Source organism: Propithecus coquereli, unplaced genomic scaffold (assembly GCF_000956105.1).
Source record: "Propithecus coquereli isolate 6110/MARCELLA unplaced genomic scaffold, Pcoq_1.0 Scaffold357, whole genome shotgun sequence".
In the NCBI taxonomy this organism is placed as follows: Eukaryota; Metazoa; Chordata; class Mammalia; order Primates; family Indriidae; genus Propithecus; species Propithecus coquereli.
Genome location: NW_012149252.1, coordinates 1,027,416 through 1,055,094, shown reverse-complemented (window position 1 = coordinate 1,055,094; position 27,679 = coordinate 1,027,416). Strand labels below are relative to the sequence as shown.

The following is a 27,679-nucleotide window of genomic DNA, read 5'->3' as shown; positions in this document are numbered from 1 at the left end:
TTTCTGAAGACTGAGCTAGCAATTTTAATAAATAGTTGAATCTATTTAAATTGATTAAAGCAGAAAATATAAAGCTATCTCCACTACTGAAGAGATGGATTGATAACAATGAATCTGAGTTTTGGAGCAACAGACTTCAAAAATCTTGTACTGAAATCAACAAGAATTAGAGCCTTGTGCATCATAGATTTTCAAATGTTTGCTGAACTGAAAAGAAAAAGAATATACGTGAGAATTATTATTTCCCCCCAAAGTGTCTTATATGAAATAGAATGACCTTCAGGTTGTGGAATGTAAATCTTTTATTAAAACAGTTGTCTTTCCACAGTAGTAAAGCTTTGGCACATACAGTATAAAAAATAATCACCAACCACAATTATACCAAATTCCTCTTATCAACTGCATACTAAGTGTCTTCAATACAATTTTTTCCATATAAAAATACTGGGAAAAATTGATAAATAACAGATAAGAGAAAGATATCTCTAGGCAATTACTAGAATCATTTGGAAAAAGTGAGTACTGTAGATATTTTAAATATCACAGTAACAAGGACATGCCGTTCCTACAGTATTGTGGGCCAGGCAGTTAAGTGAAAGCAGAAGTGTTTGGGTAACTTTCCTACTTAAAATTTTGGTCATGTCATTTCAATACATTTTGCATCCTGGTTGGCTGCATATGCTTCCTTATTGATCCCAAACCAAATCACAAGTTAGAATCATTTCATTTAAAATACTGAGCGGTATTGACTACTTTGAAGCAGAACAGGCAACATAATGCCTTCATTTATGAGAAGAGTCTCAGAACACTCCCAGGGTGATGCTTGAGAAGCTGTGAGTTGAGCTGAAGCTGGAGAACTTACTCCAGAGCAAAGGGCTTAAGAAAGAAACAAGCTCTTCAAGATGGGTCTGCTAACATCACTCCAGTCTGGATGGACTTTGGCGGAGAGACATGCTTGCTTCTCTGGGTTGGAAATATTTACTCTCTGGAATCGTCTCTGTCAGCCTGTACATCTAAAGGCATGAAGCACTCGATTGGACAATTAACATTCTGTTAAAATGGAAGAAGAGAAAAATTAGTGGCCAATACTGTAAAGTGTACAGAAAAAAAATGTGGGGAGGCGGGGACTTCCGTGACAACTGCTGGTAGATAGAATATTTCTTCCTAGTTTCAAGAACTTAGCAATATACTAGTCAGTAAGAGATGTTCAAGAGTTTAATTACTTATAACTTAAATTATGTTATAGAATACAGTATTCTGCTTGTTATTTGAGATTTTTTTAAAAAATAGAGAAAATTTGGTTCATTTAGAAGAAAGGTACCCACAGAAAGAGAGACTCTAGTATGGATCTGATTGTATTTAGGGGAGAGACACTCTTGGGGCAAATGCACTTACAGTGTTTGTTCTCTGATGGTATCTCTGAGAATACTGGTTGTAGGAGTGTCCAGTGGAGCCTTCGGGTTCGGCCCCAGGTCTGCGGCAGTTGTCGCAGCGCCAGCCCTGAGAGAGTAGAGGCACAACCAGAGAACATCATAATTTAGTGCTTAAGTTAAAGAAAACTTTTAGCTCTTATGCACTGGCAAAATATAAGCAGTTAATCTCTGAGGAAGCTTTGATGATGATTTCATGCATTTATAGCTCTTACAGTACATTTTGCCTCATTACTGTTTCGTATACCTACCTCTGTCTATTTATGCTTTTCCTTTTTCTGAAATGTCCTCTCTTCTCTTTCTATTCAAAACCCACCCATCTGCTAAGGCTCATTCCAGTCCCAACTTCCTCAACAAGCTTTCTGCACTAGATGACAGAAGAGGTTTTCATAGAATCATAGAGATTTTAAAAGGGGCTTGAGATCACATGGACAAACATCCTCACTTTCCAGGGAAGGAAAAAGAGACTCAGAAGAGAAGAATGACTTGCTCAGAGGGAGCAGGGAAGTCACACAGTGGCGTTGGGGTGACTCCTGGCCATGTTCTTTCTAATGCAGCACATTGCCACTCCCTTCCTAAACGTCCCTAGCCAGTGACATGGTAGCCTTTCACTTGGCCAGAGACGGGATGGAAGATGGGAACAGGACCAAGCTGTTCCCTCCCATGATGAGGCCAGTGAGCCTCGTCCCTGAGATTTTTGCTGGAAATGTGAGAAAGCACATGTTCTCTTTCACTGTTTTTCCTAAGCTGTAAGGAGGTAAAACTGGAGCTCATGGAGAACACTGATGTCACTATGAGCAGGGGTCCACCGGAGAGTGAAGCGAGTGCAAGAGAAGATACGTGGAGAGGGAGAGACTCCAAATGCCACTGCTGAGCAGGCCCTGAAACTGGTAGATTCTGGGACTTTTCTGTTATGTGAGCCATTTTTGTCTAACTCGAGTTGACTTTTACAACTAAAAGAACCCTAAAGAATATAAATCATTTTCTTTATTGTATTACAATTTAAATATTTTAGACGTATTTCTCCATTTAAGAGCATATTCCCCATAATACCTAATGCAATATGGGTAATGCCTACTTACGGAATCAATGAATCATGCTTGCATATAAGAATGTGACAGTTCCCACTGTCTTAAGAGTTTCATTTAGCACCTTTCTTGAGAACACAATAAGTGTCACACATGAAAGTTTTCATATGTGCATAATTAACGAGGACAAGATGTTGAAATGAGATCAAAATCTACTTCCCAATAAATTCACTCTCTATCACACGTTTTTATACCAGGATGACTGAGTTCTTTGATCATGGTCTTTGTAAGTGTTAATGAGAGAGAGGGAGTGAGAGAGAGAGATTGAGATTGATTCCACAGTTTCTCTCCCATCAGAATTGGGAGCACATCCCTCCCCACCTAACCTCTAGGGGTAGAAGAATATTAGAGCAGTTTCCATGGGCTGCCCCAGGTGGGGCAGACACAGGCCCCTGAAGACCCTTCCCTGCTGCCAGATTAATTTTCCTAAAGACTATTTTCCATCATGCTCCTTTACATCTTGGTTAATTGGTAATTGGTTAATGCCAGATGCATCAATCCATGAATCTCACCCTTGGGTGGGGAGCATGCTCCTCACGTGTGAGAACTTGCGGAGCTATTGTTATCTAAATTGAAAACAAAGGACTGTCCTGTTCTGTAGCTTTTATTTGACTTATAAGAGTCATTTCATTTTGAAATTTCAAATAATATTAGAAGAAGGCATAGAATTTTTCATTATACCAAATTGAAGTAGAGCACGTGTCAGAAATGGTTGAGAAGTACACGCAGAAATAACAGATTTCCAAGGGCCTCCATAATCTACTTCTTCCCATTGATTTCTTACCACAAGACACCAGGCAGGGGGTTGGCCCACTGAAGCCCATCTGGACCAGCGCCTTCCTATCCCAGGGGGTGTGTTCTCTGTGTCTCTGCTTCTTCCCCTCCCAACCAAATCTTTGCCATCCTAAGTGCCAGCCAGGTCATGCTTCTCTTTCTTGCTAATGCCAGCCTACCTGGAACTGTATTTGTCAGACTCACTCAGAAACTTATTTCATTAGCTTGACTTTGCAATGTATACCAATTTAATGTTTTCAACGATACCATTAAGCATCAGGACCATTGCTCATTCTCTGTTGGTCCCATCTTACTTAGCACAGTGCTAGGCCTATAACAAGGACGTGTTTTGAAATTGAGAGAGGGTGCAAAGAATGATGCCACAGGGACACCTGTCCAGCAGAATGGAGCTGAAGGCCCAGCGCTACACAGCATTTGACACTAGTTGCTGAAGAACAGAGACAGCCTGATAATAGCAGGCATGGGGGGGGGGGCTGAGGCTACCAAGGAGGGGGAGAAGCGAGGAGGGGCACTCCAGAGCCTTCCATCGGAAGCTGTGTGCAAACAGGAAATGCGGTATTTCCACACTTCGTAAGGGGCTCTGCCACACCTGAGTGGACAGTACATCCATGCAGAGGCCTCTCCCTTGTCTTATCTAAATAGCAGGGAGCCTGGCACATCTGGTCTTACCCGCTGGCCTCCGAAGCACGTGCAGGAGCAAATGGCACCGAGATACTCCTTCTGCCACTGTTCTCCTACATGGTATGTCTTCCCATCATCGTAACAGGTTGCCTCATCTAGGCACAAGTCAGAAGCACATGTAAGACAGAGAACTATCATGCAGACTTGACATAGGGGTGGTTCTATTTCTGTCCTAAATTTGGACCACCATAGCCCAAATCCCATATATTTATGTGCTCATCCATAAGAGACGTACTGCTCTACGGAGCTTAGGGCAGCCTTTCCAAAAACTAGAACTAGTAAACTGGAAAGGGGCCAACGGGAAGATGGAAATCATATTTTAAAGGTTGAATCTACAGACCAATAAAGCTTCCTTGTAACATTTCACTGCAGATAATGGTCAAAATACTCAGGTTGGAAAAGTGCTGAAGTGCCCTGTAATAACATTAAATCATGACTCGTTTTTGAAGCTTGTCTCCGCTTTCCCAAATCACAAGATTAACAAACCCGCTGTTCACTCCTCCAGGAGACCTAAAGTCTCCAATCACTTCTGTGAATGAGAGTTACGGCCCAGTAATGAAAGTGGGAGTGCTTAACAAGACACTAAAAATGATCTGTGATGACATACGAGGATCACACTTGAATTCTCCTTTTCCGTTCCCAAGACACGTGCAGCTCATCATCTGGCCATTTTCTCCCTGCCGATCCCACTTCTCTCCAATCTTGTAGTTCACGCCATTGTCATGGCACCATTCTGGAAGGGTGGGGAAGGTTGGGAGCAAAAAGTTATTTGTATGTTCTGACTCAAAGGACACTGAGTGAGCTGGGACCTGCCACAGGATTTTAAAAGCCATGATGTATCTGGAAGGAGTGGCAAAGAAAGTTAAAGATCATAATCCCTGTGACGAACCATTTCTTTGGTTGGATTTTAAAATACTAATTTTTGCCATTTAACATTTTCTAGGACATTTTAAGATCCAGTTTATTCTGCCATGATCATGTCATAAGAATAGTCAGTGACTTCCATTTCAGTTCTCACTATTGAGATATAAAACTGTGGAAAACTAAAGTCGGGCTAGAGTAGTCCTTTAGGAATAGATCAGAAATGAAAAATCACTTGGATTTGCAGAGACCCTAGATACAAAATGGTTCAATTAACCATAAAACAAAGATCAGCTCATTTCTACATGCCAGCACCCATTTCATGTAAATGGAAGAGTAAAAAATACGCTCGGGTAACGAAACAAAACAAAAACAAACATAATGATCAATCAATGGTTATTATCCCTACAAATAAAAGACTGGTTCTGACGAATATCCAAAAGTTACAAGTTATAGATCTTTAACTACTATACATAAAGGATGGCTTTTTAATCTCCAAGGTTTATACTAAGACAAAACACTTCAGAAGTGTCTATAACAATACACTACTTTAATTTTATCAACAATTCAGCCTTCCTTATACTATAAAGAAATCAGACAGCTGTGATATCTAAGCAAAGATTATCTAAATTGAGCCAAAGAATCACGTAAATGAACTTAGAGCTCTGCTCCCACAATTGCACCAAGTACTCGCACAGGTGATAAATATGCAAACCTAAAAGTAGTTCAGTTTCGGAACTTAAAAAACACCGAGTTGATGTCAAATGTTAAAATTTCCAACTCCTAAACAGTATGTGACACTTCTACTGGTCTGCCTTTCCATTTTCAGGTGGTCAAGGACAGAAGTCTACACTGAAAAATTGGTTTCTTAATTTCAGTCTGGATCAAACCATTTCATGTCTTTAAGATAAATACTTTGAAAATCCTTTTTTAAAAAAAGTCTGTTATATTTTATTTCCATAGAATATGATTTCTTTATTTCTATAGGAGGCTTGTTTATAAGACATGATGGTTAACACCTATAAAAATGAACCAATTGTCCATAATAATCACATCTCCTTAAAACAAAGAATAAATGGAAGGTTTATAAATTCTAATACTAACTCTGAAAGCATAATAGATAATTCCTAGGATCACTTTAACTAAAAACAGGAATTGGAAAATTAAAACCTCTTTATAATTTGAAAACCAAATATTTTTCAATTGAAGTTGATTCTTAATTATCTACAAGTAGATTATCTGTAATTTTCCCTTTATATTTCGAGAAATGTTCAAACTACTTGGGTTGTGTCTGTGTGTGTGACATGAGAGGATATGTGTAATATGACATGTAGTTTGTGTTGAAAGAGACTATGAGTATAAATGTTCACCTCCAACCTCACTCAACACCAAAGATTAAAACAGATTTGAGGTTTCTCTGTGTCTCTGATACCTTTTTCTTTTTTTTCCTTTGAGATGGGGTCTTGCTCTGTTGCCCAGGCTGGAGTGCAGTGGCACAATCGTAGCTTACTACAGCCTCAGACTCCTGGGCTCAAGCAATCCTCCTGCCTCAGCCTCCTGTGTATCTGGAACTACAGGTTTGTACAACCACACCCAGCTAAGTTTTTAATTTCTTTGTAGAGATGGGATCTCACTATGTTCCCCAGGCTGGTCTTAAACTCCTGACCTCAAGTGATCCTCCCACCTCAGCCTCCTAAAGCACTGGGATTACAGGTGGGAGACACCATGCCCAGCCTGATACTCTTAATTAGATCTGACTCCAAAGAGTTTGACTTTATTGATGAGTTTTAAGAGAAAATTTCAAAGACTGAATTACCATCACAGTCTTATTTTTAAATGATAGTTGTATTGGCATACAACCCTTAAATGAAGCGATATCCAACAAGTAAAATTTCCCATCATTTTTTTTATGATGCAAAATGTTACTTTGAGTCAAACAATATTCCCTTGTTTGCTTCATGTTTGGAAGAGCCCGTGTCTGCCAAACATGCTTCCTTGGCACATTAGTGCAAATGTGTGGAACTGGAAGAGATGGACAGACAGGTGGATGGACACAGCAAGCTACTCACTAGATGAGTCACATCTGAAATGACCACTTCCAAAGCCTAAGCACTGGCACGAGAGTTTAAAGCCAGATTCAGACAATCGCTCCCACTCCTCTCCAATGGCATAGTGGGAAACAGTGTAGGGGTCGAAGCAGGAGTCATCCGTAGGTTGGTTCAGGCCTTCATTGACTAAGAAAAGGAGGAAAAAGCAAAAAAAGACATCTTATTGGTGATTTGGGACCATAAGAAGAAAACTGAATATTGTATACACAAATTCCCACAGCATTAAGAGGCATTCATCTGTTCTATCGGGGCATCAGCTACTCTAACAAACAATGCTTAGATGTAGCCAGTGGACACCTGCCACAGGCATCTTAAAAGGAGCCCATCTTTCATTTATTCCTTCAGTTGTAAAAAATGATCATTTCTGGTAAGTCTACTTTATAGAACTTGGAACAGATTTTGAGGCAATTTAAGCTAGTTAAGAGCTTTAACGGGATACACAAAGACCGGCAATGCCTCTCCATTGGTACCTGAGTGACCTTGGGCTAGTTATTTAATATCTCTGGGCCTTACTTCTCTCATTTGCAATACAGGAATAATAATAAAAATATCTCTACCTCCTAGGGATCTGATGAAGATTACACGAGGTCATGAATTCAAAATATTGGTCCTTTGCCAACACTTAGAACATGCTCATTAAATGAAGAATAATTATTAGAGGTTATCTTTTGCTCATAATGCAAAAGTGTCAGCATTTTAATATACCACTATAATGCAATCTTCACCTTTATTATTGCATTTTTTTTGCATAATAGTGCAGAAATCCTAGCTTTTTGCACATTGTTATTATAATGGCAAAATTGCTTTTCTTTATCAATAAAATCAACTATTCCAAGTAAGAGGAAGCAATGGGATATAGGTGATTTAGAAATAAGTAACAGAGTCTCTTCATGTTGTCTCTTTACAATTTGGAAAAGCTTATTTTAAAATAATCTATGCAAACAATGCATGCCTCAAATTATTCTCTAAAAATTAAATAATTGACTTTAAATCCCACTGTGTATGTTTCTTTTTATAGTGCAAAAATCAAAAGCTCAAAAGCAATAGATATTTGAAGTGCCTGATATTTTTAAAAGGCATCACACTGGAAGAAAATAGTTTTGGAGAACTAGGAAGTCTGACATGTATGTCTCAAAGCCAGGAGAACCTGGTTAGGATGCAGAATACTGCTACTGGGAATAAAGAGTTGCAAAGAAAAACGAAAGGAGCTTAAACTGTTATTAGGGGGTTCAATACTCTAAAAAGGGCCAGGAGTTAAGAGTCCATCCTAACAAAAGTTATAATTATAGAGATGGAATCTTTTTTTAAAAAATGTGGTAGGAGAGCACAAAGACTTTTGTGCTCTTGAAAATTCCATTCACGTGGCATTGTACTAGTAAAACCAGAAGAGCAAAAGATAAGCAGGATGGTGGATATGTAATACGGTGAACACAAAATAATCTCCTCCTCGCCCCCCTCTGGCCAAATACTCCACTGCTTAATTCACAGGAATTTATCCATGTAAAAGAGCACAGTCTTCTATCAGAGGAGGGAAGAGACTAGAATTAAGTAACTGGCCCTAGGAATAAAACCTGTCACTTGGCAAAGAGAATTTAGCACCCTTTGCCAATGAGGAGTAGCGAACCCTCCCGTTGGAAGATTCAGGATTCATGGTTTTAATTATTCCCTATCTCAGGTGTTTTGGTGAATCTTCACCTGCTGCAAACTGAAAAGCCAGGTGGCACATTACTGGTTTAAAAGGACTTTCCAGGTGCTACAAAGAAGAGTCAATGATCTTTTAACCTCTGTTGAGGCTTTGGACTTATATAATCAGAAAGAAAAAATATTGAAATAACATTGGAATAAGGGAGCTCTTCGGGCAGAAATGGGCTATGTTGGTAGCATTTTATGTCAGGAGCAAAGTGCCAGCTGTCCCTAACATCTGCAGGGGGGGAATTTCCTTTACAGGTAATCAGTCTTGGAACTTAAGAACCACTCAAAATGACAGCAGCGTGGTGAGATGGAGAGGGTCTGGGAAAAGACATAAGGAAATCTGTTCCCTATATCAACTCAGACACTCACTAGCAAGGGCTCCAGAGTGTTGGACTAAACAATATTTGGTGTCCCTTCCTGGTCTATCATCACCTCGCCATTTGAAAGCCTGTTAATGATGTGAGCATTTTGGAAAGGCACTAGTATATTCTGCGGGGCGGGGCGGCGGCTCGTAATTTAAAGTTGCTCGTTTATTTCATGTTGATGAGTAGCATTATTTTCCAAAGGTAAAAGACAACAGCAACAAAGGAACAGTCAATCGAGAAAGCCACCTCTGGCACAGTGCAGAGGGGGACGTGTGCCTGCATAACACGTGTTTACATACCAGAGTTACCCACGGTAACAACCTCCTCCCGAACCTTGTGCCTCTTTTGGTCTTTTAGCGCCTCCACTATGATGTTGTAGGTGGCCCCTCTGGTAAGGCCTGTCAGAGTGGCACTGGTAGAAGTTCCAGGAACTCGGAACTGCAATTTTGATACATCCAAAGCAGAGGAGAAAGCATTATATTGAGGACTATTCTCTTATCAGTAACCCTCCTTGTTTAAACAAAGCAAAAGGAGCCAAATGAAGAGGGACGGTGTAGGTGTCCCAACCAGATGAGTGAGGGGCTATCATTTCTGCCAGATTGTCCTCCCAAAAATCAACTCATGTGCTCCATAGTTCCCAGGAGCCTTCAAGAATACTGGAGACGGCCTCCACTTTATTTTGTTGCAGTACAGGTCTGTGCAAATCCTTTGGAAACCCTGTTTTCCCCTTCAAATAAAGCATGGCACTGCACTGTATGGGAGATAGAGTCATGCTATGCAAGGTGGTCTCTGACCCCAACACGGAGCACTTAAAATATTAATACTTCAGCCAGTCCTCAACCTCATGTTTCTAAGCCCATACATTTCCCACGGTATAGTCAGTGTTTAAAATTCTGCCACTTCCTAAAAATAAATATAAGAGCACAACAAAAATTGATACCAGCAAGACAAATTAAAGAACAGAAGTTTGAATTAGATAATCAATCACTTATAACAGCTGCTAGGCACAGCTTCCTCCAAGTTCTTTTTCTTTAGACATGTTGCACATAATGGGCTTTTTGAAGGGCAAACTATAAAGACGCTGTTTCAGACTTTTTCATATACATGTAAATTCAGGTAGAATATTTTTCTTTCTTTTATAGAATCAGCTCTTTGTCTCATTAAGGAGCCTCACATGTGTGAGAATAATACAAATTATTTCATTTTCTCCACCAAATAAAAGCTAATGACACTCGCTGGTACATCCTCCAAAGTTGAGTCATATTGAGATTAAAAAGAAAAAATCTTTCTCAGATGTCCTAGAAGAGTAGCTACTTTACATCAGAGTTCTGGTCACTTCAGTTATATTGCTCCTTTCTGGGCTGCCCTGTGAGAAGTGAAGAGAAAAATTAATTACCTGTAAGGGTTCTTCATCAATGCCAACAGGATGACATGAAATGATGTACTCAGAACTTTCTTGGAATGGGGTCCAAGAGATGGTTGTCTGAGAGAGAGCTTCTTGTCCTGTAGAGGCATTTGGATTGAGTCCCAGAACGTGAGGGTAGAGGTGATGGTCTACATCTCCCCTGGGGACGTGGCCAATTTGGATCTCCTCATCTACATTCGGCGGGTATGGTCTTGGCCTATGCCTTACGGGGGTGGCCGTTGTGGGTGGTGTGGTCCGCCTAAAACCATGTTCCTCAAAGATCATTTGTTGCCCAACACTGGGTTGCTGACCGGAAGTGCCAGGAAGCTGAATACCGTTTCCAGTGTCATACCCAGGGTTGGTGATGAAAGGGGTCTTTTGAACTGTGGAAGGAACATCCAAGATCTCTGGTCCGTGAAGATTGGGGTGTGGAAGGGTTACCAGTTGGGGAAGCTCATCTAGCCGAGAGAGGTTAGAGCCAAAAAAGCAAAGCGCGTTAAGCTCCGGGAAGCAGCAGCAATGATCATTATCAATTCAGGCAACAATGATTGTTCACCAACGTGATCAAAGCCCCCAGAAAATCAGCACATCTCAGATCACAAAACACTTTTTCCAGAAAGAAATCTTTGTGATATTTCTCAAAGGTTTCTTTATAGTTTAGAAAGAAAAAAGTGTTAGTATAAATTTATCATACACACAAAGCTTTGAACCACTAAGCCCCTAGAAGCTGCGTCTGCCCAAATTAAGCCTAATGGAACTAAAATGTGCAGCCTTTTTTCTTTTTTAATTTGAGAAGCAAGTTGTAGGAACAAGAATCTGGACTAATCATATTAGTGTCTGAAGCATGAGAATTACAGAGGTTTGGCTCAATAGTTTTTCATGGTTTGAAGTGGTAAAAATAGATAAAAACACACGTTCATTTTTAAAATTTTCCTATCCCCATGAATATAGCATTTTCTTCATATTAAACTGCAAGTGGATGAAAAGGTAAGACATTATTTAGTTACAAGTTTTAGAAACCAAATAACAAATAAAGACAAACGGGAGGGGTTTCTCTCCCTCCTTTTTTTTTTTTTTAAGGATTTTAAAATTCAACAGAAGGTATAGAAGAATAGCAATGATAGCAACTTGGTTTTACAGTTTAATGTCTGGTTTGAATTTTTAAAAGATGAATAACAAAGCTTTATATTGAGTGGTTGTAGCAAAGACAAAAAAAAAAAAACAAACTCTGCAGAGCATGTTGGATTATTCCTGCTACCAAAGAATACATATATAAGCTATGCTGTTAGGAAAAAAAAATCCATGAGAAATGCAACAGAACATGGAGAACCTTTTCACATTGCAAAATTGATCATTGGTTATCAGTCTTGTCTTAACTTTCTCCTTGTTACCCAAAAGGTGCTCTTACCTGTCTTTTTCCTCCCGATCAGAGGCTCACTCTTCTGATTATTTTTCAGGGCAATGATGTAGATTGTGTACTCGGTTCCTGGTTCCAAGCCTAACATAAGACGAGAACCATCACATTATGTCAGCGGGCTCAGCTAGCCAAGTGGAAGTCACCTCCCCAGCAGAGGCTACTGGGAGCAAACATCTCCTCTCTCCAGCTGGCTGGTGGCCTCTTGAAAGGTAAGATCGACTTCACTTTTCTTCCATAAACACCCAAATACTCTGCGTGTGAAGGCCACGCAGCAAGTTAAGTATTTTACTATCAAATCTCATACCTCGAATAAGCACTGTTAGGCTAACTTTTCCAGGGTATTCTTTTAACATGTGGTCTTACTGCCTTTTTGAACTTAAGAAAAATCGACAGGCATCATATACTACCAGTGGAATACAAGTTTGGAAGAGATCATTGCAGATCATACACATGAATCTACTTAGGCCTAATAACCAGGCAGCCCTCAAGGCAGATCAATGAAAAGTGAAGCTAACGGTGAGTACTGTGCAGGATGGAATGACCAATCTTTATGTGGTCTCTGTAGGAAGCATCTGGTTCAACTCCTCTCATATCTGATTCTATTTTCCTGTCCCCCCAAATTCTAAAGAAAGCAGTATCTCTGATATCTGCACATTCTATAGTCATTTTTAAGTCCAGATGATACTCTATATATACACTTTAACACATTGATTGCCACACTAGAAAAAAAAAAAGTTTTTCCCTCAGGCCACGGTGTTTTATTACAAAAATAGAATAAAAACTTCAAAAACAAAATGATCCTTTCTAATTTAATGAAAAATTTGTTATTTTTTATCATTTTCTGTGTGTGAGTTATATGCAACTTCAAAAATAATTCTCATGGCTCCCAAGTTGAAGAGACATGTCAGTTACATGTGCTTCATGAGGCCTCAGGCTCAAAGCTAGCGTGAGTTAAATACAACTCCCATGGCAATTAATGTGTTAAATAGTTAATCTCTGGGACAAAAATAATACCAGAGGCTTATAATATTTCTCATTGAGGTGGAAAACTCCTATTCTTCAATTCCAGGCTATCTCTCTGTTGTGCGTGGTTGGGAGAGCTTTGCCTTGAGACCTATTCTGTGAGATTGGACACCCAGGGCAGTGGCAGGTGGTGCTCCGGCATGTCCCAAAAGATCACCAGATCTACAGAGAGCTGAGTGTAATGACAGGATCACAATTAGCTAGTTTGCTTTGAAAAATCTCTTTTCCCAGGACTGAACTAACAGATATCTGGAAAATTCACAGCAAAAAAAAAAAAAAAAAAAAATGTCTAGTGATACCATTAGGATAGTACTGAAATTGCATTTTCATGAACTCATGCCTTTTGAAATGTACTGAGCTCTATAGCTCCTACACAGAGAATGCCTTTTGAAGTTATCAGGAATAGGGCTTCTTGTTTTCATGATACAGCATCAAAGACACAGTTGGAGTTTGCTAATGATGTCACGTGTCCTAGGGAGTATGGAAGAGAATCACAGCATGGAAACAGCAGTACCAGTAATAGTCGCCTCTGTGACACCAGGGCGGGGCCGAGGGACCACTTCTCTGGGAGGGGACCCAGGCTTCTCAGACTTGATGATGTAGCCAGTAATCTTGGCTCGGGGTGGCTGCCATGATACCAGCAAGGAGTTGGGTGTGGTGGCCAGGAAACGCAGGTTGGATGGTGCATCAATGGCTAAAAGAAAACAAAATTAAGTCTCTAAAAAAATGAATAGACAAGAAAATTCCCACACTTTTCCCCCCGGCCCTTCTAAACAGAGTTGAGAAAATCTGAAAATTCTGTAGACAGGATTCACTGAGATCTATAATACAAAAATATTAGCCTCATTTGTTTCTTCAGTTCACGCGACTGATTACATGTAAGTTGGTGGCATTTCCTCAGTAGAAAGTATAGTTACCAGTGGAGGCGTCGATGACCACCGGGGAGCTCCGGGCATTGTCATTCAGGGTGTACAGATAGATCTTGTAGTCGGTGCCTGGCTGCAAACCTGGTATTTGAGAAGAGATGATTTTTACTGGTGCTTGCTTTGCTAGGAGAATTTTCAAGCTCACCTGCGATTTTCTTGGTTCCTCTACCATCCCATATTCATGTACACCACAAAAGTAGCCCACATTTGAACAGTAAAGTAGAGCATGGTATGAATGCTAACTGTTAATGAGAAATGTATCTGCAAAGCAAATCTCTAATGCAGACAAGGACATTGGCTAAAGTAAATTTTGAAATGCAAAAATGCTATGTTAAAAGCAGCCCTCTTGGAGGATGAGGGGTGGCCACCTATCAAAAGGGTTTTCTCTTTAGAGTAATCAAATTATCACTGGTTAATACCTGGAATCAGAATTTTAAAGCTCTAAAAGACCTAAATTGACCCAAACACTAAACATTCTCAATTACAACTGTGAGCTTTATTAAGTAGTATAAATTAATTATGCTTTTTAATCTATGTTAATGCTAAGACCTATACATCATGATCTTATTTCTTTTGGTTTTAAGCCTTATGTTACCTTTTTTAAAATAAGGGCACAGTGATGAAAGATCAAATCTGATGAATGAAACTTAAGCCAATTCTCTGACAAACTTTACACAAATCAGGCATTCAAAGGACAAAACTATTTCTCATCATGGTATGAAAATACCTTTCTAAAACTGGGTCATCATTAAACACTGAAAATAAATTTAATCAGTGCAAGTCATAGAATAATAAGTCAGTTTACATGGTGGATATCTGTTGACAAATGTGGTTAGTGCAGTGAGTTCCTGACCTGTGATGGTGTAGCTTCTGACATCTGGCTTGATGGTTCTCTGGATTGGAGGCTGGCCATTGGCTGGTATGGCATCAACTTGGAAGCCAGTGATCGTCTCAGTCTTGGTTCGCCAGCTAATGGTGATGGTGGTCTCAGTAGCATCTGTCACACGGGCCCTTCTTGGAGGGCTGACGTCTGCATAGGATCATAGCTAGAGATTAATGTCTACTTGGCTCACACATGTAAAGTTTTGGTATTTTTAAGTATTTCCCTATTACACATCAAATACATCCATTTCAGAAAATACATAACTATTAATGTGTAGATTATCTCCTTTGACATTCAGAGAGACAGGTCAACAGTAATTAGAAAATATGAAAATATTCACCTCTCATGCCTTTTCGTTTTTTTTTTTTTTTTTTTTTGAGACAGAATCTCACTCTTTTGCCCGGGCTAGAGTGCCATGGCGTCAGCCTAGCTCACAGCAACCTCACACTCCTGGGCTCAAGCAATCCTTCTGCCTCAGTCTCCCGAGTAGCTGGGACTACAGGCATGCGTCACCATGCCCGGCTAATTTTTTCTATATATTTTTAGTTGTCTGATTAATTTCTTTCTATTTTTAGTAGAAACGGGGTCTTGCTCTTTCTCAGGCTGGTTTCGAATTCCTGAGCTCAAATAATCCGCTCGCCTCAGCCTCCCAGAGTGCTAGGATTACAGGCGTGAGCCACCGCACCCGGCCATCATGCTTTTTCTTTTGAAGAATGAAAAACTTTATAGATACTACCGGTGGTTGCCAGGGCTGGATTTATAGTATCTACAAATACTTAGGTAAGTGTTAAAATTATTAACTTATTGTAATGTAAAAATATGTGTGGTAGAAGTTATAATAACATGGCCAGAAAGCAATTTTATTGATATAGCAGAAAACTAGAATCTAAGCCCAATTTGGTCCAATACTTATTGCACTGTTAAGGTACAGCAGAAGCCAATGTGTCCTCCCCAAAGCTCTATAAAAACAAATTACAACACATAGAGCATAAACAAGATGTTGGTCCTAGTCCATAGCGCCAACATTATAACACTATAAAGTGGTTCTATTCTATGTGTCAGAAGACCACTTTCTGGAGAGTCATAGAAGGTGACAATAGTATGTCAAAATCAAATAGGCTATCAGATCAATTTCTAAATTGAGAATCATTCCACTGTTAACTTCCTGATCTAAAAAAACATTTACCCTTCTTTAATTTTTGTGTATACAGAAGCTTTGTCAATACTAAAATATTTGATTACTTACTCTCCAGAGTGGTGACAACTCCCTGAGCTGGTCTGCTTGTCAAAGTGTCCTTAAGAGCATAGATACTCACTTCATATTTGGTGGCCACCTAGAAATAAGGGCATGGTCAGTTTTAACAGTGTCATCCTCTGAAACTCTGGGATCTTCGCTACAGCATTAGGTAAACGCAATGGTTATAGAAGAAAAAATTAAGTAGCAAAATCCATCACACTGTGAATTCCTACATTAATTTCATTCCTATAGAACAGATGATCAACAACATAGTTAAAGTAAATGAATTTATAAATGCTCTTAGGAGTTAAGCCCAAGTAAACTATAGCTTACATACTTAAATTAAGCTGATAAAAAAATGAGGAAAATGGATATTAGCCTGTTTTTCTCCTTTTTGATCTGACAGGTGTAAATCATTAATTTTTTCTGATCACAGTTAAAGGGAATGTTCTGTTCTTTCTCTGAACCCTCTTTCTCTAGTTTTCCCTGGAATTGGCCTCATGTTAAGATGTACACCAATCCCCTAGGTTCCTGACTAGTTTTCTGCATGCACATCTAGAAGGAAAATGTTTCAATGAGGGGAGGGCCAGGTTGGGTTGGTACAAACTGGAAAATATTCCTTGCCAAGGTATCAGAGTTAAGAAAATGCATAACTAAAGTGGATTTATGCATTCAGCCTATGGATGTATAACTTGCCCCACCCCCACACCCTTTAAAATAAGCAGAATTTATCTAAAAGCTGCACAAAATCCAAAGCTATTTATAAAATTCTGTCTCAATAGTCATCTGGAAAAGCTTAGGTCAGTATAAAGGAATCCAATTGATATAAAATTACAATAAGAGTGTTTGATGGCAGAGGAAAAGAACACAACTAGATTTATTATGACAATTCACAGGACAGGTGCCTATGAAAAAGATTTTTAAAAAAAGATCTATTATGACATTATATTTCCAACATCTCATAAACTATGCAAGAGATGACCCACTTCTTTATTCTAATGAAAGAAGGCCACTGCTTACCATGAGTCCTGATACAACCACAGATGAGCTGTCGGGAGCAAGGTTGATTTCTTTCATTGGTCCAGTCTTCTCCTTGGGGGTCACCCGTACTCGATATCCGGTGAGCTGAACATTGGGTGGTGTCCACTGGGCGCTCAGGCTTGTTGGTGTAACCTGAGTGAACTTCAGGTTGGTTGGTGCAGGAATAGCTGTCGGGATGGTCATTGGTTAGAGATTATCTTATAGGAAATGGGGAAAAGGTAAAATAATGTGAATTCCAAGAAGTAGAATGGATTGTTCTGTTAGGGTTAGGTGAGTTCCCTGGTCAAGCGAAGATTTAGTAAAATAAAGTACAAGAAAGGATGCAAAATGAAGAAAGTGCTTGCTAAAAAAACGTGTCTTATATCCACCAATTCTCAGAATCATTGGGAACACTTGGGTAAATGCCAGAACTCTAAGAGACTTCAGGTTTTAGAAGGATTTTTGTTGTTGTTGTTGTTTTCTCTTAAAAAACAAAAAGGTTGAATTGGCTTATTGGCCATTAGGATTGATTTTCCATTTGTATGAAAGATGAGCAATAGCCCTTTTTCTATATAAATTATCTTCATATGGAAAACCATTTCACAGAGTATTCCATCCAAAAAAGATAGAATTATGTTTTTATTGTCTCTTTATTTGGATCCTAGGGCAGATATCACTGCTAAATTTGAAGTATTCTCTGTAGTGCGGCATAAGAAGAAAATTGGCTCCCAACAGAAGCAGAAAAGAGAAGCAAAAAGCAATAATACAGATTGTCACCTCTAGGGTTTATGCTGTCACCAGCATACATCAATAGCATTCTACTCTGCTTCAGAAACAAAGCACAAGAGGATAAATTACTGTGGAAAGCATTTGTCCTATTGATTGTTTCCTATGTTTCTGAATCATAATCATTTAAGCAAATTATATACCAGCACATGATATCTAAACAGAGAAGAAAGGTCTTACCCATGTGTTCTCAGAATCATGCTGCTATGAAATGCCCCAGTTTGGGTTCCTATTTTAGAGTAAGCCCTACGATGTCGAACTTCTTTCATTTAGACACAGTGGGGGCAACCACAGGGAGTCATAGCTTAGGAAACAATCCACAATTTTAGTATCATCTTCAAATGTCTTGCTTTGTGGCCTTGTTTATAAGCCAAGCTACTCCAAAATGTCTTTTTCTCAGACGTGTTTACCTAAATATCGCCTAAATTTTATTGCTTATTACCATTCCTCTTTAAAGGGGATCTTTCCTAAAAGATTCAATAGCCCAGTAAAGTATAATTCATTCAACAGGGCGTAAAGCCGCTGCTCCCATGAGCACCTGGGTGGTGCAATGAACGATATACCTGTGGACTGGGTTCCAATCAGGGGCTGGCTCTCCATATCATCGTGCAAGGCAACCACACTGACTGTGTACTCAGAACCCGGCCTGAGGCCTTGCAGCTCTGCAGTGTCTTCTTCACCATCAGGTGCAGGGAATAGCTCATGGATTCCATCCTCAGGGCTTGAGTAGGTCACCCTGTACCTGGAAACTTGCCCCTGTGGGCTTTCCCAAGCAATTTTGATGGAATCGACATCCACATCAGTGAATGCCAGTCCTTTAGGGCGATCAATGTCTGTTAGGCAAATTAATGGTAAGAGGTTATGTGAAAAGCAAGTTGTGAAATAAGCATTTTTATTACATGCAAAGCAGTTTTGCAGATACCATTTTCTTTGATGAATTAAATTCTAATTAACCCACTATGAAATAGAAAATTACTTAACACTTGCTTAAATTTGTTTGGTTTAGAAAATATTTAATGTTGCATCACTTATTAAACATAAGTGTACATGAGATGAGTAGACACTCTGAAAAATGCACCCCAAGTGGGGATTTATTTATATTAATTTAAAGATATTCTACCAAGATTTGTTTTTGCAATGTGATGTTAGTCTCATAGACCTGGATTTTCTATACCTTGGAAGTGGTAAAGTTGATTTTCAATGTTAGATTCAAGTTGTTATAATGGTTCTTAAATTCTTCTTTTCCCCTCTCTATAAAGTATTCATATTACACATTGGTCCAGCCACAGTCCTCCAAATGCTTCAAACATAATAGCTACATAAGGAACATTTCAATCAACTTTACCATCCAGTCATAGAAAAGAAGGTCCTAGCAAAATATTTTGTAGATTTGCTATAGGCAAATAAGATTTTGCTGAGGCCATTTGAGCAAAAGAAATTCAAAGCACAGCTACTATGGTAGTTGCACAACTTCTTCCCCTCTAAGTTTATTGCTTGGCACTGAGAAGGAAAAATGTTTGTAAAGGGCTCAGCTCAAGATACAAACTAACCAACAAGTTGGCTTTCTCTACTTACAATTGCAAAAGACATGCGGAGGGCATTCACACACCCAAGAACAAAATTTGACTTTGAAAATGGAAACCAAGCAGTGGTTACGTACTAGTTACTGCAGTCTGAACCAGAGGCTGACTCTCTCCATTTCGATTCTGAGCATAGACACTGACCACATACTCCACTGTGGGCTGCAAGCCTTCGATGGTCATTTCTGTTTGATCTGCAAAGGGAGTGAAAAGCAAATGCAGCATCTGTGTCATCCATTATAAAGTCATCTGAGAGACCTCTAGAGTTTGGTAACAAGCACATGGTGGCCTAGAATTTCCATTTGAAGGTTTATCATGAAAATATGGAGGAGTCAGATATCGCTTTCCTCTTGGACAAACCTGTTCATTGCTAATACAAATTACCATATTGGAATAAAGACACACCCAAGGATATGCTCTAAAACTTAATATGCCGCTAACAATTAATGATATTGGTCTTGAAAAATGTAAAAATTAACTTGACTTTAAGAGATTGTCTTAAGATCCTAATCTTACAAGTATTTTATATGAAAACCAAAACAGCAGAGCTGAAAGGACATGAAAGAGTCAATACATTCCTCTCTTCTTAGTGTACATGAAAAACAACAGAACAAGGGTGGACCTAATAATTTAAGATGTCTATATCACTAAACAGAACTATGGATGTAAAACAGAAACATACTTACCCTAAAACTTCTACAGTGAAGTGAGTTGGTAACAATCTTGAGCTCTGAACTCATGAATGGGAAAAATGATGGCATATGACACAAAATACATAGTCCTCACAGCAAGGTGGCCATGCATTTTAAAAAGAATATTGTGTGATCCTATTCCATTTATCCTATTGTATGTGAGATGCTGGTTATTCTTACCTGGACCTGCAGTTTTAGTTTTTGATGGTCCTGGGCCATTTTTGGGAGTGGTGGTCACTCTGTAACCGGTAACAGGGGAGCTTGAAGGCAGCCATCTGACACTAATGCTGTTGTCCTGAACATCAGTCACTTGCATCTGGGATGGTTTGTCAATTTCTGCAAATAAAAGCAAGGAAAAAACCTGTGAAGTCCCAATGTTAGGGGATAAGACTGGACAAGTCCCCGTCTCTAGGTCTGGTACATATTTGAATGATCTCTTGCTACTATTACTCTCTCCCGGGTGTTTCTTTTTGTAGGAATACAGAGAGCTTTTGGGAGGATGGGGCGTGCATCTGAATCCCACTGTCTGTTTTTAAGATAGCTGCTTCATTCACAAAGAAGCTATATTCCAGTAGGTGTCTGTCTTTTTACTTTAGCAACTCATTCATTCATTTTTCAGCAAATATTTTATTTATTTATTTATTTATTTATTTGTTTATTTTTTGAGACAGAGTCTCACTATGTCGCCCGGGCTAGAGTGCCATGGCATCATCCTAGCTCACAGCAACCTCAAACTCCTGGGCTTAAGCAATCCTTCTGCCTCAGCCTCCTGAGTAGCTAGGACTACAGGCATGCGCCACCATGCCCGGCTAATTTTTTTCTATATATTTTTAGTTGTCTGATTAATTTCTTTCTATTTTTAGTAGAGACGGGGTCTCGCTCTTGCTCAGGCTGGTCTCGAACTCCTGAGCTCAAACAATCCACCCACCTCAGCCTCTCAGAGTGCTAGGATTACAGGTGTGAGCCACCGTGCCTGGCCAGCAAATATTTATTGAATGTTCTCTATGCCTATCTCTACTGCAGGCATGTAGAATATGTCAATTAACAACACTGACAGAAATTCCTGCCCTTGAGGTGCTTTCTTGTATATCTGGCTCAAAACTTTGTTGCTGCAGGTATTAGCTGCAGGTTGTAGTCTTATTAAATAGGAAAATCAATTTTACAATGAGGAAAATACTTTGGGAGGATATTTAAAAAAAACTATATCTGAATAAATAAGCTTGTGTAACCCCAGAGGAGGAGTTTGTACCTGTTCGGTAATCAATGGAAATTGGCTTGCTGCTCGCTGGGCTGTCCCCACGGCCAGTGACAGCATACACAGTGATGGTATAATCTACTCCAGGTTTAAGGCCGGAGATGGTAGCTGTAGACTTGCTCCCAGGCACAGTGAACTCCTGGACAGGGCTATTTCCTCCTGTATGATAAGGGGTTAGTTCAGAGGGTGAGGGGCTTAGAGTTCCTTTGGCATTACTGATTAATTAAATTAACATATTGAAAGCAGCATGTAAATCACATCTTACTGCTTATTCCCTTTTAAAGAGTGCTATTCATAGGGCCTGAACAGAAAAGTGTATTTATGCCTGTAGTAAACCTTGGTAAGTGTATAAAAATTGGGAGAAAATTGCAGTTAATGCTATTTTAACATTCCAGCTTTAAAATGTCACTGAGCTGTAGATTAACATTAAGAGGGAGAAGAAGGTAAGCCCTCAGCCCAGGATTGCATATAACGTGTCCTTCTTAAAAATTCTAATGGAATATACTCATGTTGAATACAATTTGGAAAATACACAAAAGTAAAAAGAAGAAAAAATAAAAATCGCTTATCTCACCACTGATAATATATTTGTGAATTTACGATCCTTTTTTTCCTCAGCTCTGATGTTTCCCCTCTAGTTGTATTATATAAACAACTTTTTATCTTGATTTTGCAATAAATTATATCATCCATATCTGCCATGTGTTCTTGAGAAAGACAGGGCTCCATTGAATGGACTTGCCAAAGTTTCTTTCATTGCATGTTCACTGTTGCCCAACAGTGACAGAATCTGATTTGATCAGAGTGTGAAATGGGATTTTACTACTGTACCTGTTTCCCCATAGGTGATCCTGTAATATCTCACGGTGACAGCAGGGGCATCCCAGCTGATTAGTAGGCTGGTGGGGGTCGCGGCAACCACTTCCAGGTCCCTTGGAACATCAGAAACTAGAAAAAAACATGAGAACATTTCACATCCATAATTTTCCAACAATACACAGATTTACTCTGTTCATTTTCCACATAATTGTCTTTTTGATTCCTTCAAACAATAATGTAAATACTATGCAATAGAGCAGAATAAAAAATTATGAATAATTCAAGGTAAGAAGTTAAGGAGCCCATTCAAATTGTGATAAAATGATTGTTTCAAATTTATCATAGGAATTTTTCCCTCAAATTTTTATTTTAAAAAAAATTTCAAAACTACAGAAAAGTTACAAAAATAATACAATGAACACTCATTTTCCCTCAGGTATTTGCTAATTAGTAAAATTTGCCACATTTGCTTGTTTCTGTCTCTCCCTCTCTCTCTCGCTCTCTCTTTTAACCATTTGAGTCAAAGATACAGGTACCATGATGACACTCCTCCCTTAAGTACTTCAGCATCTGTCTCCTAAGAACAATGATGCTATTACAGTAAAATTATATTTTTAAGGGCACTTTGAAACAGTGTAAAGTTTTCTATATTATAAATAAAACTTTAGTTATCAGGAATACAAAAATACTTCAATCAGGTGAGAAATTTCTTGGGATAAAGAAATTATCTTCTTTAATATATTCTAAGAGGGAGATTTTTCTCCACATTCTCTCACTTCCCTCTCCATGTTTCCTAACCATGATCTATTTTTTTTAAGAGATGATGACAGACAACATAAAGCTCTTTTACACAATACACCAATTGTGCAGGGAAGTATTCTGAGTTTCGCTGTACACCAGAAAACAAATTACCTGTTGACTGTTGGCCAACCAAGGGGGGACTCTCCTCTCTGCCATTAAGAGCAACGATGCTGACCACATACTCTGTGCCTGGAATGAGGTTGGTGAGGGTGATGGAATTCCGGGAGGGGGGCACTCGATCTTTTCGAGGTCTTCCACTAAGGTGCTCAGGATGATGGCGGATCTCGTAGCCAGAGATGGTGGCGCGAGGAGCCATCCAGTGGACAGTGAAAGAGTTGGGAGTGATATCAGAAAAGTCAATGCCAGTTGGGGAATCAAGACCTGTTTTTCCCACCCAAGGGAAGGAGGTTAAAAAAAAAGAAAAGACACCGCCAGATTAGGAAGTGATGAAGACTACAGGGGAAAGTAACGTATGTCCAATGTTTCTATTCTTTCTCATCAACGTCATGATTTGCCATAAACCTCAGATTATGACCTACTGATTCTAAGCCACATAGGAATTTAAAAATCATGAACTGACTCAGTTCAAAATAGCCAACTCAAACACTCATTTTTTCTTTTGCTAAGTAATCCAAGTGATTTTTATGTGTTACTGCAGTAAGATTTCTGTATCATGTTTGAAGAGAGGTGTTAGAGATCTTCTGGGAATTGATATTTTCAAATACTTCAGTGTTCAAGTATTCTGTGTTCTTATCCTGTAAGTAAGTGTACCTCTCAAAGTAAGGCAAGACCTGCCCACTCTCAAATTAAGTTTTTGGCTCTTACAGAAGCTTTCTGTGCTCAAGAGGGAATTGATATGTCAACAGAGTGGTAATGATGCCAAGCATAAAACTTTCTAAAACTAAAGACATTATCCTGGACAAATTACAATGTAGGTAATTCCTAATGAATTGAGAAGTTAGTGCATTTTTGAAAAATTAATAAGAATTCAGAGTTTATCTCAAATTCAAATCACTTAGCCTCACTAGGACTTCCAGCAAATTTCTGTTCCAATAATATAACATTCACTCATTCTGTTCAATAATATACTCAAACACAATTGAGATATTGTAACTCCTTTTTGGAGGCAAGTGAACTATAGGTAAATTAATGAATATATTAACCTGTAGTTTTTTAAAAGAAAAAATTAAAAGAAGCACTCATTTAAAAAAGGATATAATATTTATGGGCTATTCAATTCAACTTACTTCTTGTAGTAAATGAATATTTTATTAAGTAGAAAGAAAACACAAACTTCCTGGCTTAGGAAAAGAAGGAAACTACTGAGATGACAATGACAATGACAGCCATCAGACAGAGCTGCTTAATGAGAAGGAATGTCCACCAACTCTAAGTAACAGAGTATGAGATATTCTTCTTAGGAGATTTTTTATTTAAAAGGGTAGATAACGAAGTTTCTGGACTAATTTCTTAGTAATTGAAAGTCTAGGTAATTACTGAGTAAGGGCATCTTTTAATTTTTAAGACCAGTGATAAAAAAAGTACCATAATGACAAGTCTATACACACCGCCACTACCAAAAACAAGAATATATTTTTAGAAGCAGCATTTCATTTCGCTATTTAAAATTGGTAGGTGAAAGCTACTTGATAAACTTATTGCCAACATGACTCACCTGTTTTCTGTCTTCCTCTAAGAGGAATGCTCTCGTGTTGTTCATAGACACTGGAGACACTGATCAAATATTCTGTACCAGGCAGGAGATCTGAAGAGGCAAGTGGGACTTATTTTAAACTTGTGCTTGACAGGTGGTGAAAAAAACAAAGCACTCCTGGGACTATTTCAACTGATGAAATATCCAAGCTTCCAGTCCTATAGCCTACTTGCACCTAAGTGAATGCTACTACCTGGAAATGGTCTGTAAGCAGGTGATATGGAAGGGTCACCCTACCCTGTAGCCTCTCTAAGCCCCTACCCTCAGTTCCACCTCTGGGAGTGTGGCTCAGCTGGACCTGGAGTCTCATGGAGTTGCATATTACATAGTAGTATTTCTCTCGCCCACTTGACAGTAAGTCTGTGGAGGCCACATGATAATAACTGCTGGGGTGCTGTGGATTAGAAACCTATAAGGTAGTTTGTTACTTTTAAAAGGAGCTTTATTGCCATACAAAATACTGCATATATTTAAAGTGTATAGTTTGACACTTGTATAACTTCTGAAACCATCACCATACTCAGGATAATGAACATACCTATTACCTCCAAAAGTTTGCTTTACTACCATTATCTTCATTTTATAAATGAGAAAACTGAGACACAGAGAAGTTCTCTTCTTTAATTTATTTCCCCAAGATTATACAGGGGTGAACCCAGGCCAGGACCAGTGGTCTTAATAAGTAACCTTTACCGGAAAGGAGCCACCATCCAAAGGGAAAGTAATCAGTTCTGCTATATTAAGGTGAGAATAGAATATTCAAATATATATATACACATCCCTGAGTACCCTTTTCTCCCATTTTGATATACAGTCATTCGTTGCTGAACGATGGGGAGACTTTCTGAGAAATGCATTGTTAGGCGATTTTATCATTGTGCGGACATCTTAGAATGTACTTACACAAACCTAAATGGTATAGCCTACCGCGCACCTAGGCTGCTTGGTATAGTCTATTGCTCCTAGGCTACAAACCTGTACAGCATGTTACTGTGCTGAATGCTATAGGCAACTGCAACACAATGGTAAGTATGTGTGTCTCTAAACATATCTAAGCATAGAAAAGGTACAGTAAAAATACAGTATTATAATCTTATGGGACCACCGCCTTATATGCTGTCAATGGTTGACTGAAATGTCAATTATGTAGAGCATGAATGTACCGAAAAGGTGCAGAGTAAGGTTTCTAGCCTTTGATCTCCTACTCACTAGACCCTCATTCTCCTGCCCTTCAACACGCCATCTGCCCTTCAACCTTTCTGCAGAGGCTCCTGCAATGTTTGGAAAAGCACTAGACAGGGGACTGGATGTGGATGTGTGGACTCCTCTTCCTCCTCCTCCTTGGCCAGGGGCAATTTACTTAACCACCAGGGACCTCAGTTGCGTCATCTTTTAAAGAGGACCATAATGACTTCTCTAGTGGGGAGAGGGCTACCTTAAGGTCACTTGTAGCATTAGGATCATAATAAGGTCTTAGAATACATCCTTAATATGTGACAGGCCTATGGCTAAGGTGGGGCAGACACTGTGATGCAGGGGCTTATACACTGGGTGATGCTGTAATTACTGATTCCTGAGTGCTCTAGAACAGAAGCAATAGCCCCGTGGGTGTGGATATGCAGACGTAAAGATATTCTTGCCCTCACCACGAAATGAGAAACCAAGATCATGGTCATGCTGAGCTGCTTTTCTTTGTGTTTTTTAATCTAAAATATGACAGAAAGGTAGAGGATATTTTCAGACCATCATTTGGTAAAGTACCTAGATGTAAGTGAGTTTTCCCTTATATAGAATCTGGTGCTGTTCTAATGTATTTTATTATTACAGTACCATGAAAATAGTAAAGAAGTAACATTTATGTGAAACACAGCGCCATGTTGCAGCTTACTCTTATTTTCTTTAATAAAAGATGTCTGTTCCAAAATGGTTGGAACTAGAAAGAGACAATTTCCATAAATTGTTGTTGTTTATTTAATGTCACTTGGAAAACATCTTAAGTCCTCAGCCTTCTGAGAAATCCTTCTAACAGATTCTTTTGAAGTACAAATTAAACTTTTGACTCTTTCTTCAAAACAAGATCTATCCCAAGCAATCAGTCACTGTTTCTAAGTTTTCAAATACTAAATAGATCATCTGCTGACACTTTAAAAAAAAAATGAGAATAAAGCAAATATGGTGACACTATTTTCAATCCTCATCTTTTCCTCTCTCTAAAGATTTAAATTTGGTCATGTAATTTCTCCTGATATTCACTTATTTTTATGTGCTTATTTGGAAGCAGAATTTATTTAAAGTCTTGGAACTTCCCTACTGGTGTTTTTCCACTGTGATTTTTAAAAAGTTGGAGATATCAAAAGTATATCAAGATAGCAACAAACATTACATTTTTCAAAATTCATGGAGCTGCACATTAAATTTGGAGTTTAGCTTGTAGCTCTGTTGCAGCTCTCTTGAGAACTCAGAATTCATTTGCTATGTTGTGGATTAGACATGTTTGACTGCTTACTTGTTAAGACCACCGCATTGTCCGAAGGAGAAATTGACAACTCCGCAACATCTTCCTCATTTTTCACAGGCGAGTAGCGCACCAGGAAGTTGGTCAAATCAATGGATGGGGGTGGGGCCCAGGTGATCCGCATAGTGTCTGGACCAATGTTGGTGAATCGCAGATCAGTGGGAGGAGGGACAGCTGGTTTCAAACAAGAAGGAAGACTTAGTTAAGGTAATTTTAAAATTCAAGCTAACAACACAGCTGGAAAGGTAAAACCAATATTTCATGCATAAAGGAAACAGAGTCATAATCATGCAAAATGGTCTAATATAAATCTAATCTAAGTCACAGTGTACTACTGTTAAAAATAAAACACTACACAGTACTGTTAGGCCCCTTTAACCTTTCTGCCATCATCAATATATTTTAAAAAATAATTTTAATCTACTATAAAATACGTTGATTTTAGACACATTATGAATACCACAGAAGATTATTTTATCCCAGGCTGAAGAGGCTTAAGTTGCCACACAGCAAAGAGAAACATAGCAGTACTTTCCAAAGAAACACATGCACAACGACAAAAAGACAAGAGGGTCCTAAATTCCCC

The 27,679-nt window shown here is 38.9% G+C and overlaps 1 protein-coding gene across 1 annotated transcript in view; it reads right to left on the bottom strand.

Annotated features, from left to right (window-relative positions):
• Positions 1 to 284: 284 nt before the first annotated feature.
• Positions 285 to 27,679, bottom strand: part of FN1 (fibronectin 1) — a 66,975-nt gene continuing 39,580 nt past the window's right edge. Inside the window, exons 24-44 of the mRNA XM_012651458.1 lie at positions 27,085 to 27,267; positions 24,540 to 24,629; positions 22,976 to 23,245; positions 22,076 to 22,192; positions 21,239 to 21,403; positions 20,170 to 20,325; positions 19,378 to 19,491; positions 18,281 to 18,550; positions 16,932 to 17,119; positions 15,921 to 16,008; positions 14,645 to 14,821; positions 13,783 to 13,872; positions 13,380 to 13,559; positions 11,834 to 11,923; positions 10,417 to 10,883; positions 9,320 to 9,458; positions 6,925 to 7,089; positions 4,602 to 4,727; positions 3,983 to 4,089; positions 1,396 to 1,500; positions 285 to 1,050 (exon numbers count right to left, since the gene is read on the bottom strand). Coding sequence (XP_012506912.1) covers positions 979 to 1,050; positions 1,396 to 1,500; positions 3,983 to 4,089; positions 4,602 to 4,727; positions 6,925 to 7,089; positions 9,320 to 9,458; positions 10,417 to 10,883; positions 11,834 to 11,923; positions 13,380 to 13,559; positions 13,783 to 13,872; positions 14,645 to 14,821; positions 15,921 to 16,008; positions 16,932 to 17,119; positions 18,281 to 18,550; positions 19,378 to 19,491; positions 20,170 to 20,325; positions 21,239 to 21,403; positions 22,076 to 22,192; positions 22,976 to 23,245; positions 24,540 to 24,629; positions 27,085 to 27,267 — 3,359 coding nt within the window. The 3' untranslated portion in view covers positions 285 to 978. The remainder of the gene's footprint in view (positions 1,051 to 1,395; positions 1,501 to 3,982; positions 4,090 to 4,601; positions 4,728 to 6,924; positions 7,090 to 9,319; positions 9,459 to 10,416; positions 10,884 to 11,833; positions 11,924 to 13,379; positions 13,560 to 13,782; positions 13,873 to 14,644; positions 14,822 to 15,920; positions 16,009 to 16,931; positions 17,120 to 18,280; positions 18,551 to 19,377; positions 19,492 to 20,169; positions 20,326 to 21,238; positions 21,404 to 22,075; positions 22,193 to 22,975; positions 23,246 to 24,539; positions 24,630 to 27,084; positions 27,268 to 27,679) is intronic.